This window comes from Culicoides brevitarsis, chromosome 2, assembly GCF_036172545.1.
Source record: "Culicoides brevitarsis isolate CSIRO-B50_1 chromosome 2, AGI_CSIRO_Cbre_v1, whole genome shotgun sequence".
Taxonomy (NCBI): Eukaryota; Metazoa; Arthropoda; class Insecta; order Diptera; family Ceratopogonidae; genus Culicoides; species Culicoides brevitarsis.
The window spans coordinates 20,053,207-20,070,965 of NC_087086.1; the positions used below are offsets into that span (position 1 = coordinate 20,053,207).

General features: G+C 30.7%; 1 protein-coding gene across 2 annotated transcripts in view; it reads right to left on the minus strand.

The window, feature by feature from the left end:
- Positions 1-3,875: 3,875 nt before the first annotated feature.
- The window catches only part of LOC134830188 (protein madd-4), a 101,974-nt gene continuing 88,090 nt past the window's right edge, over positions 3,876-17,759 (minus strand). The window contains exons 5-14 of one of the 2 annotated variants that reach the window (XM_063843586.1): positions 12,156-12,430; positions 11,904-12,102; positions 9,579-10,129; positions 8,697-8,915; positions 7,046-8,125; positions 6,879-6,981; positions 6,613-6,723; positions 4,811-5,437; positions 4,062-4,212; positions 3,876-3,994 (exon numbers count right to left, since the gene is read on the minus strand). In XM_063843586.1, coding sequence (XP_063699656.1) covers positions 3,876-3,994; positions 4,062-4,212; positions 4,811-5,437; positions 6,613-6,723; positions 6,879-6,981; positions 7,046-8,125; positions 8,697-8,915; positions 9,579-10,129; positions 11,904-12,102; positions 12,156-12,430 — 3,435 coding nt within the window. The remainder of the gene's footprint in view (positions 3,995-4,061; positions 4,213-4,810; positions 5,438-6,612; positions 6,724-6,878; positions 6,982-7,045; positions 8,126-8,696; positions 8,916-9,578; positions 10,130-11,903; positions 12,103-12,155; positions 12,431-17,759) is intronic. The other variant, XM_063843587.1, reaches the window with a different exon arrangement.

Here is a 17,759-nt window from a genome sequence, read left to right on the forward strand (position 1 = left end):
AATGTTTCATTCATATTTTTTTTCTGAACTAGTAGGAGTGAAAATATGTACACACATCGCCGCACACAGGAAGTCAACTATTGAAACTAATGTATATATTATACAGAATTAACATAAAAAAATATATTGTGTAAGACAATGATCATGATTATCTTCGTTATCAAAATAATATCGTGTCTTGCGCGCGAGAATTCACGAGTAGGCTAGAAAAAAAAAGAATTTCGGACGATTTTTTCGTCTGAACCGGATCAGTGATAATTTAACTAAAAGTAATCATCATAAGATTAGACAAATGTCTTCGTAGCGAGCTAATCATCACTTTAATAACGACGACGACGATGACTTTGATGACATCCTGGCAAATTAGTTAATGCTCTTTTATATCTAGCACGTGCTTTGTGAGATGTATTAAATCATTTATTAAATAATGTTTTTGTACTAAATAAAAATTTTCATTCACAACTTTTTTGTAGTTGTTGCTGTTGTGTGTATATGAAGAAATTTCGTGAATAAATATCACATAATTTAATTAAATGAGTTATGCGAGCTAATCAAGTGGTGGATTTTATTAGCAAATTTTTTTTTTCGGCAAGAGGAAATTGATATTTAGGATTATTTAAGAAAATTTTTTGACTGAAAAAAAATTTAATTAATTAATTATGACTCACATTGACCTTAAAATTATTTTTTTTTGGTCAAAAATTTTTCATTTGATTTTTTTAAGAAAAAAATTTTTAGTGAAAAATATGACAAAATGAAATTTTAGGGAACTTTTGTGATTCAATGAAACATAATTAACGGAATTAATGATGAACATTTTTTGAAATTTCTATCTAACGTTCGTTGCGCCATCTGTCGAATGACACAAAAGCGAGAATTTGAACATTTTAGTCGTTTCCATTATTTATTTATGAAAAAAAAAATTTTTTTTTCAAGCATACCTAATTTCAATTCAAAGAAAAAAATATATGGTAGATAAACGTGCGGTAATAGGGACGCAGAAATAAAAAGGGGGAATATTCGTTTAAGGTATTCTGTCACTTCTTGCGTTCATTTTTACGAACGGGTGGAATATATGTGTTTTCAAATAAAAATAAAATAATAATAAGGTTACTAAATTTTATTATTTAAATTTTCGTTGCATCAAGATTTTTATAAATTGAATATTATTTATTTTTTTATATTATTTTTTGAAAATAAAAATAAATAGTTATTTTTAAATTTTAACTCAAAATAAAAAAAATAATATTTTTTTTGCCAAAAAAGAATTTTAAAAATATAAATTATTTTAAAAATATTGAAATAAATTATTCAATTAAATTTGATTTAATTTTTTTTATAAAAATTTTAATTATTAAATCAAGTTTATTTTTGTGCTCAAGTTTATTTTTTATACTCGCTCTTCTTCATTTTTGAATAATTTTGTTTTTTAATATTTTTAGTTTATCTCCTGATTTTTTTTCATCAAGAAAAAGGATGCCACAGACTGAAAACAATTAAATAAATAAATTAATTCGCATAAAGAAAAAACTTATATTTTTTTAAATAAATATTTTTTTATTCAATATTTTTTCCAATACAATTTAACTAAATTTATTAACAAATTTCACAAAACTGTTCTTCATATATATTTACTGTCCTTCATTTATTTTATCATTAATTTTATTTTCACTATAATGTTAGTGTATTAGTATATCAAATGAACTGTATGTACTTCAAAAGTATTTCATGAGTGTAATAACTTTATGGAGAGGCAATTATTATAAAAAAAATTATAAAAGCACTCATGGTTTAACCATTTTTTTCTAATTAGTAGAGTTAGAATTGATTAGCAAAATATTGAAATTAAATCCAGAAAATTTCACAAAAAAATAAATTTATCAAAAAAACCTCCGCCATTTTTCTTTTTTTTAATTTAATTTAATACAACATTTTGGTAATTTTATTACTAATTTCATCAGTTCTATACTTAGCTATGTTAGTTTAATTTTTTTTTATATTTTTTCTTGTTTAATATTAATTTTCCTTACTTTATGTTGGGTCAATAATAACTTACAATAGACTATTTAATGGTATAATAATTTAATGGCCTTAGGTTTATTTATCTAGTTTTTTTTTTCGTTTTAAATATTCCTTTAATTGAATTTTAATTGAATTTCGTCTCTTTTTAGTTAAATTTATTCTTCATTTATTTACTTTGTAAAAATAAATAACAATAATAATAAAGTAATTTATTTATTTTATGTTGCCTTTTATTAATATTATTTTATACAATTAGTCGATTATTTACAAAGCATTTGCATGTTTCGTGATTTTCACTTTTCTTTTTTATTTTAAAGTCATCGTCCTGCTTAAATATACAAAAATGAGGTTTTTTTCAACGAAAAATTTCAGCTTCGTGAAACATTAATAGTACATAAAATTTGCGGCGTTTGTTTTCCTATTTTTTATTTATTTATATAATTGTAACAAATTTTTTACTTTTGTTTGAGCAATTTTTAAATATTTTTCTTAGTAATTAATTTTTTTCTTCTTTTATTTTAAGTTTGGATTATTTTTTGCTAGATAGAAGGTCGAAAAAGCCACAATTATCATTATTTTTGAGTGAGTTTATATTATAGTTTTTTCTGTGCATTCTGTACAAAATATTTTTTAATGTTAGTTTTTCCTAAATTTTTCATGAGTATTATAAACGTTAATATTTTTTGTTTGTTTATTACCAAAAAGCAGAAATACTTGTTTCTCTATTTATTTTATATCTTTTGTTATTTTTTTTATAATTAAAAACATTTGCTGATTGTTTGCGTTCACATACAAAATACTGTTTAAAAGCTTAAATTCGCCGTTGTGGGGTAACGAAAAATATGATTTAAAATAATTTACATGTTTTCGCTATTTTTTATAAAATGCAGTCCAAATTTTGCAATTTTTCATGTTTTTGAGGCAATTTCAATAATTTTCAATAAAATTCGTACAAATGGAGTGATTTTATCTTCTCGTTAACGAACTTGAACAAATATTTAAGCAATCATTATTAATTTCTTGTAAATAACATAATTTTCGGATGTCTTTCACAAAAAAAGGTAATAAAATAATTTTTATTCCAGAAACATGAGCAGAACAACTCATAATCAGTTAATAAATAAAATATAAAATCGCATCCAACAAGAGACAGACAAGACAAACACAAAAAAAGAAACAATCAAGCCCGGTCGGGGGTACAAATATACATCATTAATTTTTTTGAACCTGCGCCTCACTACAGAGTCTCATCGGCTATATATTACAGTCATAAATGTGAAAAATAAAAATTTTTGTTTAAGAAAAAAATAAAAAATGATTTACGCATGCAATATTTATGTTCGTGTCATCGTGTCCATCGTCAACGTGTACGGCTCTTTATTTTGTTTTATTTAACTTTTCATTTCATCATGATGATGGTATGTACTCGTAGCAGTGCACATACACAACAAAATGTTAAAAATCATCTCCCTTGTGCCCTTGTATCAATTTATGTCCTGAAATTGGTCAAAAACATGTTTTATTGCATTTTTTCGGGTATCTGCATGTCGTCGACGTCGACGTCGGATGTACCAAAATAAAAAAAGTAACTATAAAAAATGTGAAATATTGACAACGGATTTTGTGTTGTCTTTATTGCTTTAAAATATTTTTGACTGGACGTCGAGTTTTATGGCTTTTTGAGTCGCAACAAAGTAATGCAGGATCAAATTAATTTTTTTTTTCTTATAAAATATCAAAAGCTTCTAACATTAACGCTCCTCTTTTGAAAATCATACTTTTTTTAACATGTGCATTTTTTTCTCAAGTCAGTGCATTTTTTTTTTTTTTTTGATCTAAAAGTCTAAAAGCTGTTAGTTAAAAATATTAAATCGACACGATTTACAACACTGCTGCTGATATCGGTGTAACCTACACAGTCCCATGCTTTTCACATTTTTACAGTATCGTGAGATGTCACGACAATCGGATGCTGCAATGATAAATTACAGTAAATTTGGGTGTCTGACGCAATTTTTTTTTTGTGAAAGAGTACTTACGATTACTTATACAGGGAGGACCTTTGCAGACCTTCATGACTGCCGGTCTTGGCTGATCTTTACAAGCAACGCCTGCTGGCTTCTTGGTGCCGTACCACACACACTGCAATATTCGGTATTTTATGCCTTGATTGTTGCATGCGGCGTTACACTGTAAATGAAAATTCATCAATTTTTGAGTGTTTTGTGGTTAAGGTTGATTCAAATTTATTTCGAAAAATTTGTTTCTTGTCCCGATTTAGAAGTTAAAAATTTTAAAAGGCAAAAAAATTAAGAATTTAAAAAAAATAAATTTTTTGACCAATTTTCTTAATTTTTCAAGATATTTATTTTTAAAATTATCATTTTTTTTCTGACAAAATTAGTACTTCAACTTGAGTTTTCTTTGAAACCTTTTTTTTCAAAACTTCTGAAATTAATTTTTAAAATAATTTTTTTTTTTAAATTTTTGGCGAATGTTTTAAAATTTTTTGTAAATTTTTTTATTTCAGAATTCAAATTCAAAAATTTAAAATCATGAAAATATTCAAAAAAGATCAAAAAAAATTTAATTAAATTAAAAAAATTTAATTAAAAATTTCAAAAAAACATTGAAATTTTTTTTCCAATTTAATTTTTCAAAAAAAAAATAAATAAAAATAAAAATTATGGGAAAAATTAAGAATAAGAAATTGAAAAAAAAATTAAAAAAAAAACCGAAATAAATTTGGATCGGCCTAAAATTAAATAAAAAGTGATGGGAAACTCACCTCTGACCACGGTTCGACACGCCACACACCTTTGCACTTTTCGCTGTAACACTCCTGCTTCGACACGGGCATCTCACTCTCGTCACACATCATTTTGCCACCACTTCCGCTGCCCGTGTCATTGCCAAAGCGACAAAATACCTCGCGTCGCTGCAATGCCGTATGCAAGGCAAAGCACTTGGATTGTGCACACTGTGTCCATTCCGTTGTTTCCCAGCGCGGACACTCGATATTTCCGCACTTTTCCACCGTTTCGGGCACCGACAAGCCGGCATCTTCGCAAAAATTATTGTCGACATTTTGCGTTTGATTTTGCATGTGCATCTGACAGTGCGCCGCACGAAGACGATAACCGCCGCCATTTGCACCACAAGTTTGCGAGCACGCGGACCACGGCGAGATGTGCCACTCAAATTTGACGTCTTTCAATGGTAATTTTGCATCGCTGTCACTTTCCGGCTCTTCGCCACTGGATACGTGTCGACGTGCCGACTTGAGTTCGACATTGGGGCGTTGCTCGTCATTCAAATTGCTCTCCAGGTCGTGAACGGGCTTGAAGCGATTCATGTAAGCCGTGAGCAAATGATGACCACGCGAGTTGCTAAAACTCTGGAAGGGCCACAAAAGCTGTGAAAATAAAAAACAATTAGTAAAAAATTCAAAATTAAGAAAAATCTAGACAAAAATTGAAAAGCGAATGTTTTTTATTGTACATGATGAGAAAAAAATACGACATACAAAATTTTGATACAAGCAACTGAAAAAATTAATAAACAGCATGGACATCAGCAATGAGCTCTTCGAAATTGGAAGAAAGAGCACATTACCGCAGCAAGAAGACAGCATTCACAAATAATACGAAATGAGTATATTACAAGGATTTACCTAGATTCGTTAGTGTTTGCTTGTATAATATGTTTCCATACATGTTTTTAAGTATTTTTTGTGTTCTCAACAATCATGCCAAGAATTTTATTTATTTTTTTTATATACAAGTTTTCAGAAAAAAGGTAAAAATGTTTTGAGAATTAATAAAAAAAATATTGACAGTCCGTGGAACAATTTTTTGTCATAAATTTTTGTTTAATATTTTTTTTTGTTAATAGATTTTGATGATTTATTGATTTATTTTATTTTCATAATTTTTGTTTTTTTTTGTGAAAATGTAAAAAAATAATAATTAATTATTTTTTTAACAATAAAAAATTAATTAAATCAAGCAGAAGAGAAAATTGATAAATTAAAAATAATATTTAAAAATTATAATAAAATTTTTAAATAATTTTTTTTCTATTAATTTTTTGTGAATAATATAATAAATTAAATTTTTAATTAACAGGAATGCCTTAATAGGAAAAAAAATAAATTAAAGAAATTTAAAAAAAATCACAATAAATAAATTTAAAGCTACATATTTTGATCAAATAAAATAATTTTAATACGAAAAATTGTTCAACGGTCTGTAAAAAAAATATTTTTCTTCGTATAAAGTGTGTTAAGGTAAAGTGTTTTTTTATGTGAGGAGATTCAGGTGAAGTGCGGTTTATGCAAATAAATGAAAGATGTGAAAAATATTTATAAATTTTTTGTGTCTTATGAAATTTTGTGATCATGCAAAAAGTTGATTTAAATAAAAATTTATCCAAAAATGGTACAAAAAAATAATCAACATGCCAATTTCAATTAAAAATATGAAATTTTAAGTGATTCATTAAAAAAAATTGAATCAAAATTAAAAAAATCAATAAAAAAAGATGAAAAATATTTTCGTTGTCATCGATCACAATTGGCGTCTTTCTCACCTGAAGACTTGCTATTAAATGTTGGAAGTGTGGCATGTGTCTCGTACCACTACTACTTAACGCTGGTGGTGTTTGTGACGAAAATAGTGACGAGCTGTCTGACACAGCCATCTAATAATCGATTTTCGTTTTGATTTTAATTGGTTGTAAATTTTAAAGATTTTTGGTTAAAAAGAGAGAGAAGGAAGAGCAATACGTTAGCATTAAATTCATCAAAAACGGGGATTAATTATCAAAATTTTCGAGTTCAAAGGTGAAAAACGTACCTCATCATTTCCCATCACGCTACTTTCGGGACTGCGAAGATCTTCGGGGTTCTTGTGACGTGCGCGGTTTCTGTTGTTGTTGCGTGGGCGGTTCGTTACTCTGCTGAAAAAGGTTAGATTCTTCATCAATTTGCGTCAATTTTCATTAAAAACATGATTTTTCTTACACTCCTTTGTTGTTATTGCCGTTCGTGTTGCTGCCATCATGCTCGTGACTTCGGTCCTCCGACGGCAACGGTCCATACGACAAGCCATATTGACGTGGATCTCCGTTGTCGTGATGTCGCTCATACTCCTCGCTGGACATGGGATCTCCCATTTTGGGTTTCACCGATAACTTGATGCTACTTTCGGACAATCCGGCGATGCAAGTGTAGATTCCGGCATCTTTGAAATTGACATCCAACACTCGCAAGGCGCCTTTTTTGGAGACTTTGTGCTTTTTGGAGTTGCGTAATTCACGCGTATCCTTTAACCAGCGGATTTTTGTGCGATTGTATCGTTTAACGGGACATTTTATCTTGATTTGGGTCCCGAAAAACACCGTTGCTGCGCCGCCAATTTTTAACGTGATTTTTGATTTTTTCGGGTCATGTTGGATGAAAGTCGTGTTACTTGATAAAATCGGCGGATGTTGGTCTTCTGGCGCGCATGGCTTACTGTTGCAGGGTTTTTTGTCCTGCGGCTTGGGTGCCGGGCATCTGTTGGGTCTCTCAACTTTGTGTTCTTGCGCCATAATTTGAATACACGTCACTTTGCGTTCTTTGTAGCCGCCACCGCAGGGCTTTGAGCACTTTGACCATTCGCCTGTTTCCCATTCGACGGGACAATCGAGCACATTGCAGTATTGCCGATCGGATGGCGGAGGTTGGGGACACATGCTATTTGGGACGGTCATGGTGTTTTCGCCACCGCGTGTTACTTCGTGAATACATGTCACTTCGCGCGTTTTGATGCCAATGCCGCAGGATTTGCTGCACGGACTGTATTCCGAGTAGTTCCAGCGTGGCGGACACGGGATATCGTTACAGGTACGGATGCGATTTTCGGGTTTTGTGTCTTGAGAACACAAGAAGGGAGATACAACTTTGCCGGTATCGTCTCGAACACAATTAATTATGAGCTCTTCGACGCCTCCCAAGCACGAAGCGGAACAACTTGTGTAGCCCTCTTCACGCCACGAATAAGTTTTGCCGGGAACAGCTGCTTGTACTTTGATTCCGTCGTGATTCGAGCGATAATTGTCACTAAAGGTTTAATGTGAAAATTGAAAAAAAATGTAGAAAAAAATATTGAAGTCGTCTAAATGAAACTCTGTTAAATTTCTGTTGAATAATTAGACATTGGGGCTAATTTAAATAATTTTAAATAAAATTTACATAAGTAAAAAAAATAATTAAAAATCGTTCAAAAATTAAATTAAAAAAAATTTATTAAAAATTAATTTATTTGAAATTGGATTAAAAAATTAATTAAAAATTAAATTAAAAATTAAAATTTAATTTAATCAATTTTAACTAAAATAAAATAAAAATAATAAAAGTAGAATGAAAACTTGTTTAATATTTTCGAAATAAATATTTTTTTAAAACATAAAAGATTTATATAAAATATTTCATTTCAAAAAATGAAGAAAAAAATCCTAATTTTGTTACAAAATTAAAATAAAATTTTTCTTGGAAAATTGGATTTTTTTTTTGAATTTTTGGAAAATTTATTGAAAATTGGAAAAATCCATCATTGTAGTAATAATTTGAACAATTTTTTGGACAAAATTTTTGAGTTTCTTTTAGAGCGACTCTAAAACTTTAAACTTACTGCATGTACGATCGATCCTCATACGTATTCGACATCGAGCACGGCTCCATGAAGCACCTTTCGACCTCATCTGGCGGCTTAATGCCATGACACAAGCTATCGTTCAACGTCGCTACCGTCTTGGAGAATTCCAAAAAGATTTTGCACTTGTATGGCCGCCGGCGAATACCCTCACCGCATGTCGCGCTGCATGACGACCATTCGTGATCTTGTACGAAGCTAAACGGAAAGAAAGAAAAAAAAATGTGGAAAAATGAAATAAATGCTCATGTCATTTATCAAGTAGGTGGATGTAATTTTTGTAAATCATACAAATGACTCAGAAGAGCTTTTTTTGTACATTTTTTTTTCTATGAAATATGACACCTGAATATGTTTGCGATAGATTTTTTTGCAAAATCATGACGGTTTAACGTTATTTTGATTGAGTTAGACCCATTTAAGTGTAGTATTTTTATGTGTTCGTAACATAAGACACAAAAGCGAATCTGTCATAATCAATAAAATAAATAGTTTATTGTGTTTCACATGGGAGAGAAAAATATTTTTCGATTTTTGTTGTTATGTCAGGGCATTTTTTGATATTTTTTGTGGAAATTTTCTATAAATTGGGTCTGTCCGATTTAATTTTTTTATTTAAACATCAAAAATTAATAGAAATTTAAGATTTTCAAGAAAATTAAAAAAAAAGAGATTTTTACGTTGAAATTTAATGCAATTTTTATAAAATTTACATTAAATGCGCTCAAATATTGCCCCGTTACATAAAATCCCGTCCTAACTCACTTTATTTAGGCAATTGTTCGTTCTACGATATTATTTTTTGCATCATAAATTCCACAAAAAATATCAAATTGTGCCTTAGAAACGTTAGGTACTTACGTTGCTTCGCTCGGTACACGTTGATCAACCAATTTTTCCGGTTTCGGCAATGCTTGATGCGGATAGTACACTTGACGTCCATAGTTGTTCGCGTCATGATTGAAATAATAATTCGCAAAAGCTCTCGAATCATCTCGTTGCATCCGAATTTCGCTGGGTAACTCGCTAGCTGCCGTCGCGGGCATCTCTTCTTGTGTCGTCACATGACGTTCTTTGGCCGTTGTGCGAGCAATGTGATGCAAAGACTCTTCAAAATCCTCCTCGCTGTTCATTTCTTCGTCCTCTTCCTCCTCGTCGAGATCCTGATCGGGATCCTCGGTGGCTGGGAGTCGTGATCTCATCAAAGTGGGTTGCGTTGAAGGCGGAGTTGACGATAAAATTGTCGTTTCGATGTCTTCTTTGTCGTCAACCGATGAACATTGAATGCCCGTGGAACATTCCTGGGTGGAGGTCATCTTGGTTTTCGGGTCACATTCGTCCGACAGCTTGTCATATTGATCCAAACAGGTAACAATGCGCGTTTGCACTCCCGTACCGCAAGACACGGAACACTGTGAAAAAAAATTAGCGAGGCGAAAGAAAAATATTTTCCAATTAGAGTCAATTTAATTGGGTCAATAAAACTATTTGCTGAAAAAAGTGTGTGTTCGTGTGTTTTTCTGCTTGCTTTTTTGTTAAACACAAGTTTTTTTTATTATTCATTCTCTTCCCTTTTTTTAATATTTTTTTTTGTGTTTTGATAGTATCTCTCTGTGAATAATTTACGGCTTGTCTACATGAATGCAGTCGTTATGCAAGCAACAGTCGGGAGCAGCACACAGAGTACCTGATGCAATAATAAAAATGTTCTCTGATATTTTTTTCATAGTCCAATTGATTTTTATTTCCGCAAATGACTTTGATTCCGGTTTTTTTTTCGTTTTTTTTTATTATTATGCCAGTTTCTCACTATGTACGCCACACATTCAACAGAGAGATGCTTCCACTACCGCAATCATTCTTCATTCTTTAAGCACTTATTTATTTTTCATAAAAAAAAAATACGATAAAACATAAAAGGGTGGATTGGCTTGAATGAGTCGTGTGCCTGTTGTTGCTGCTGTAGCTGATAAAGCAAACAACGAGGTCTCCCTTATTATGCCGTAAATTCGCTTTAATCCAACTGACAACGAAAAAAATTCGCATGAAATTTTAATAATTGATTAATCTCATATTTTTAAAGTGCTCCCACCCTATCCGTATCGTTTGTCTTTGCGAGGAAAAAAAATTTCCGGTACGTAGGAGTGAAATGCAATTTCAATCAGCAAGCAGCAGGCAGGTTGCATTAAAAACTGATGACGCGTTAATTATGCCTGTCCCTTCCATATACATTTTTATTCATGTCAGGCTGGAGCAATCAACAAAAATGTTTCATTTCAAATAAAAATTTTAAAATTTATTTTTTATTTTATTTTATTTTTTTTTTTTATAAATTTTTGCAATTTTTTTCATTTTTCTATTTAAAATACCGAAAATAAAAGTAGGACAAAATAATTAAAAATTTAGTGAAAAATTACCATTTTTGAGAAAATTGTGAGAAAATTTATAATAAAAATAAAATTAATTATAATTTTCTTAGTACTTTTTTTAAAAGAATTTTCGATTAAATAGCTTAATTTCGTATAAATGATTTTTGAAAGGAAAATATTTTTTTTTTCAAGAGATTTTTTGCTAAAAATTCATTTTAAAAAGTGACCTTTTAAAGTTTTTTGTTATTAATTTTTCATTTTTTTTTTCTTTAGATTTTAAAATTTTTAAATAAAAGAAAAAATTTTTTAAAAAAAAATTAAATTAATGAAAATATCTTTAAAATAAATAAAAATTGAAAGTCCATTTAACAGACATGGAAAAAGTTTATTTTTTCCCGGGAACCAAACTCATTTCCCAAAATTATATTTTTCCCAATATATTGAAAAAAAATCATAAATTAAGTCAATTTTATACATTTTTTAAGTAATTCTACTAATTTTAATTTTTAAATTATAAAATTTCCCCATTTTACTCTTAAAAATTCAAAATTTCTTTATGATTTTTGTAAATTTCCCGGGAACGAGATTCCCAGATTCCCGCACTTTTTTCAGAACCGCCATTTAAATTGTTTAACTTTTGTCATAATATATGAAAAAATATTTTCTTATAATATTCTTGGAACAAAAAGTTTAAATTTTTGAATTAAAATCTGATAAAATTAGAAACACATTTGTAGATTGTTGCAGCCTAAAGTATTTTTTTATGCTTTTTATCACTTTTATCAGTTTATTTTTATAATTTGCATGAAAAACTCACCCCTGACCACTCCGTAGGCACCCACTTTGGACACTCGTTCGTATTGCAAGCCTCCTCGATACGTGGCGGAATGCCACGACACGCTTCATCCGGTACCCGATGTCGATTTCCGTTGCTTTCTTCCGCACAAACGATTATCCTCACCTTTTTACCGCCTCCGCATTTCTTCGAACACGGTCCCCATTCATCAGCAATCCATCTACGAAGCAAAAAAATCAAAATTTATCCAACAAAAATCTCTTAAAAACTCACTTTGGTGGACACAAATGCGTATTGCACGTCACAATCTGCGGCTCTGGCTTATTCGAGGCATTACACAACGAATCTTCAACTTCTGTTCCCGTGATTCGATTTCGACACGCTGGCATTGACATCTTATAACCGCCGCCACACGTCACCGAACACAAGGACATCTGAGCCATTTCCCACTGATAAAGCGGTTCCGAGCAAGTACTTCCGTCGCCACCGCAAACGCCACACGCATCGATTTTCTTCGTGGAACCGATTTTCAGGTCACAACCAACGCGCTGAAACGAGAAAAAAAAAGGAAAATTTATGAGTTTACCGGTAAATGTTGCGGATTTGTAAAGAAAAAAAAAGATGATCATTTTCGCATTACACGAAAAGTGTGACACAAAAGCAGATCCGAAAAGAGCATCAATTTCCCACGAAGAGATAGGAATCCAACGAAAAAAAGGGACATTAACTACTTAATTTGAATAATCTCTTCGTGTATCTTCGTAACGTAGGTACATGTAACTGCAGCAGTCTAGTCAACACATTTTTCTTTTCACTTTTCCCTCGCTTTTTTTCCTCTCTAAAAAAGATGTTTTGATCGATAAGCAACGAAGTGTTCCATGGATGCGGCAAATATGTAAAAGACGACTAAGTATCGGTGTTTTACATGAGAATTTGCGGGTTAGTCGCACTAAATGATGTCAAAATGATAGAAAAAAGGAGGATTTCTTATCTGATACAACGTTCTTTTGTGAGTTTAAAATGTTTTTTGAAGCGGTGGCACAGAGGATTTGTCGTAAAAGTTGATGGTGAAACATCTTACGTGGGCAATTACTCTTTCAAAGTTGGAAAAATGTGAATTTTTTATGAAAAAGGTGATAGAGTAGTCTTTTAAAAGTTCTTTTTCTCAACAAATTATTTTTTTTTCAGGTTTTTACTACTAGACATCTAGAAATCTTGATCATTTTCGGCAGTAAAAGGAGTCATCAATCAAGAAAGATGGATTTCTTAGAGTTCATTACCCGATTAATAACTCTTACAAACAATAAATTTTTCCTTGCTTTAACAATTCTGAAATATTTTTTTTTTAAATTCACAGATTTTTTAAATTTTTTTTCAAAAATTTTTTTTTACATTATTTTGTTTTTTTACCTACATTTTTTTTTTATTTTTAAAAATCTTTTATTTTTATTTTTAATTTTTTCAAATGGAACTTTTGGGAAAAAATTCTTGATTTTTGAACATTTTAAAAAATTTAACAATTTATTCTGATTTTATGAAAATTTTAAATATTATTAAAAATTTAAATAAGGTTAGAAAATCCTTGAACCTAGTTCAAGTTTTTTTTTTAAATAATTGACCTTAAATTCTACAAAAATCAAACATTTTTTCATGAAAAAAATTTCAACCAGCAAGAAAACTCTTCAATAAAAATTCCATTCTGAAAATAAAAAAGTATCATTCACATGTCATTCCAGCAAAAAAAAAATCACTCACAAAAACGAAAAGAAACGTGCTCGTCACTACGACGATGAGCAGATTCTTCATGCAAATTCTTGTCGTTTCTTTACATACGAGACTTCATGAAATGCGGCATTCTTTTTGACATTAGACGTATTTTACGGAATGATTCACAAAATGATTCTCTTCACTCACCCATCAACCCCTCGTGCCAACATTTTTTTTTAAAGCGAAGAACGAAATTTTCTTCTTAAAAAAATGATGAATATTTTGTGGACCAAGAGATTTTTTTTTCATGTGACATGATACGATACGAATGACACTTGAGAAAATATTTTTGCTCTTTGTGAATAAATTTTTAGCAAGAGTGACACAAAGCAGATTAAAAGATGATAATTTTTGCAATGATGACCTTTATCACCGTCCGTAATCAATTTTTAGATCTGACAATAGTATGAGATTGGGACTCTTTGTTAATTATTGTCTCACGATCACGAGATGAATGAAATTCATTCAGTCCAATTTTAATTCGTAAACCATAAACATCGTTCAGAGTAGTATTTAAATCAAAATTATGACAAATTTTGTTCAATTTTTGTTGATTTTAATCGCGATTCGTCAAATATTTGGGTCAACATGCATCATGGACTCGTACAATTGGTGCACTTTTTCCAAAATTAACGTAACATCGAAGGAAAAAACCTTTAGTCCGAGTTTTGATTATCCGCATGTCGTAGAAAAAGTACGTTTTTCCGATTCCCACGTTGAAGTGCTCACCAGCGAGTTATGTGACACCTTTTACAACTTACGAGAAATGGAGATATGGAAAGTAAATTTGCGAAAAATTGAAAAAGACGCTTTTTTGAATTGTGAAAGACTTCGTTTCATCAGTTTTTGGTCGAATAACCTTCGAAACCTCGATAATATTGGGATTTTTCGCCATAACTTTTATCTGGAAAGTATAAGTTTTCAATCGAATCAATTAAAATACGTTAATCCTGAAATTTTTAACGGACTGTCCAATTTGAAGCAACTTTCGTTGAACGATAATTTCATGAGAGCGTTTCCAGCATATGAATTTCCCTTTTTGGATTCCTTGGAAGTACTTTATTTGGATGGAAATGAGCTCACAGATCTCGATGAACAAGAAATTTTGTTCAAATTTCCTAGGTTAAGAGCAATTTACGTGAATGACAATCCTTTCATGTGTGATCGACTAAGAGCGATTCTTGGATATTTCAGGAGAAATGGCGTTTCAGTGAAACGAGGAACACTAGACCCTCGAGTACGAGAAATTTCTTTGGTAGAATTTCATGCGGGGGATTGTCTCTTAGAGGAAATTTATGGAGAGCGTCGTTTGAAACAAGAAATTACTTCGTTAAGGAGTCAATGCCACAAAATGAGAGTTAAATCAATGTCAGACAACAAAGATCTTCCCAATAACTTTAACAGATTCGTGCGGAATTTTCACGATGTTCAACGAGATACGGAGCACAGCATTTTCGAACTTAATTTAGACATGAACGAGATTCTGTCGGAGATAAAAGAGCTGAGGGTCATCGTTGATGAGTTTAACAGCACACTGGAAAATGTGCAGCAAAAGATTCATGCGATAAATACGGAACTAATGGAGATTGTGGACGAGTATGCGATTGTGAATTCAACGCAAGAAGTTTTGTTTAAGCTCATGGAAGACATCGAAGATCAGGTGGAAAAAGTTCGGAACGAAAATCATCGTGGGCGATCGCAGGAAATAATTACTGATGACGAAAAAGTTGATGATTATGATAATGAAACGACAAACATAAGGCCAATACAATAATCGAAAATGTTTACTGTTTCATTTTTGGAAAAAAAATCTGACATTTTTCAACTTGATCAATTTTCCATTAAAATAAGTTTAAAACTCAATATTTTTATCTATATCATATTTTTAGTGAAATATTATTAATTTCATACACCCACAAAAATTGTTGATTTAAACTGTTATTACAATGTCGAGATCATTTAGAGATGTAAAAATGCTTGAAGAGATGAGAAAACGGCTAAAAACGTTAAATATGTGACTTTAAGCTCGAATGAAGCTTCTATTGCTCCTGCTTGGGTCGGAGTATTTTGATATTCATACGCTAAACATGCTTGAAAGAACATTTTCAATTAAATTGAAGATGGATCTATCTTCTCATTTCACAAGTAAAGTAAAAGGATTTGCTATTAATCAATCCGTATGTCTTTGGACCATGTGGAGCTTAACGATCATAAGGCAGCCCATCTCCCCGTAAGCTTTAGTTAAATTAGACGAGTGCCAGAGATTTTGAATAGATTTCTTTAATAAATTTTTTATACTTTTCCAATAATTTTTTTCTTTTGTTTTTAAAGTTTTGTTAAAATTTTTGTCCTGTTAAGGATAAAATTAATTTGACTCAAAAACTTTTGAGAAAAAAAATAGAAACAGTTAACTTTACAGAAAAGTATAAAAAAATTCCAATTTGAGAACAAATAAAAGGCAAATACATATGAAGTTTTATTGCTCAAGATCACACTGGAGAAATGACTTTTTTTTGTTTTTAAGTTAATTAAAATTTAAAAAGATCTTAAAGTAATTTTTTTTTAATTGCTTGTGTAATATCACAATAAAAATGAATAAAAATTGCAATGCAAAATGAAATGACACTCTGATTTTGAAATATTCTAATCCTTAAAAATAATTCTAGAGCAAATTTAAAATTTTTTATTTAATTTTTTGACAACCGAATGTCAAAATTCCATGAAATCGAAAACATTTTTGATATTTGTAACGGCCTAAATGAAAATATTGTCAATAAACAAACAAATAAAAGATTGATAAGCTCGACATAAGTCGCGATCAATTAGAATCACGCGTGTAAAATTCCGTACATCGCAAAATCTTAATCTGTTTTAATTAATTCACGTTCTTAGAACATCTAGACATTATTGGGTCATTAAAGTATGATATTTTATGCTGATATGATTTTTTTTTTCTTTTTTTGATTTATTAGACGACGATGCATCTGCCATGCGTTTCAGTTGCAAATAACTTTCTGAGTGAATCACATCGTGAAAAATGTTAAAAATATTTCTTTTTTTATTAATTTTGAGCTTCGCCGAAAAATTGGATGCCGCAAAATGCATCACGGGTCCGGACGATTGGTGCGTTTTCAGCAAAATATCGACCACGGAACTTTTTACTCAATTCCATCCCTCGGCAGATTACGTCAGTAACGTGGAAAAAGTTAAATTTCAATCGTCACGACTTCATACTCTGACCAATAAACTTTGTCAGGAGTTCCCCAACTTAGAAGAGCTCGATTTAAGTTCTGTCATGCTGCGAAGGATTAACGAAGACGCGTTCGAGGATTGTGCGAAATTACGTTCGGTGAACCTTTCGAGCAATCATTTGACAGAAATTAGTGGAAAATTATTCAAAAACAATAAAAATCTTGAATCCATCGACCTGAAAAAGAATTATTTGAAAGAAATTGATTTGGAATTACTGAGCGAACTCACAAAATTAACGATGTTCGATGCAAGTCGCAATCGTCTTCAATCGTTTTTCGTGTACAAAAGTTCCGTTTTGCCCGCGTTGCGTGATTTGTATTTGCAAAATAACGAATTGACGGAGTTGAGTGAACAAGCACTCGTACAAAAATTCCCAAATTTGGAGAAATTGGGAATGGCCGGGAACTTTTTGTCTTGTAAACGGTTGGAAGAAATGGAAAAACTCTTTGAAGAGTATGAAATATTAAAAGTGGAGGCGGAATATGGAAGAAGTGAATGTATTTCGGAGGAACAGTGGATAAGACTACCATGTGAGAAGAGACTTGCCGGTATCCGGGAAGAGTGGATGTGGATGAAGTCGCAATTGTACAAAGATGACGAGGATGATGAAGAGTGACTTAATTCAAAAACATCTTAAAAAATTCATTGAGAAAAGTCAAAAATTTTATATAGTTTTTAAAAAGTTTAAAATTTCTTTAATATTTTAAGAAAAAATAAATGAAATTAGAATTTCTACTAAAAATATTTTTCACAAAAATAATTTTTTTCTTCGATTAATAATTTTAGTCTTTAAATTAAATTTCATAATAAATATTGATAAATCGGCGATGAGTACAAATTCAATAATTTAATATAAAA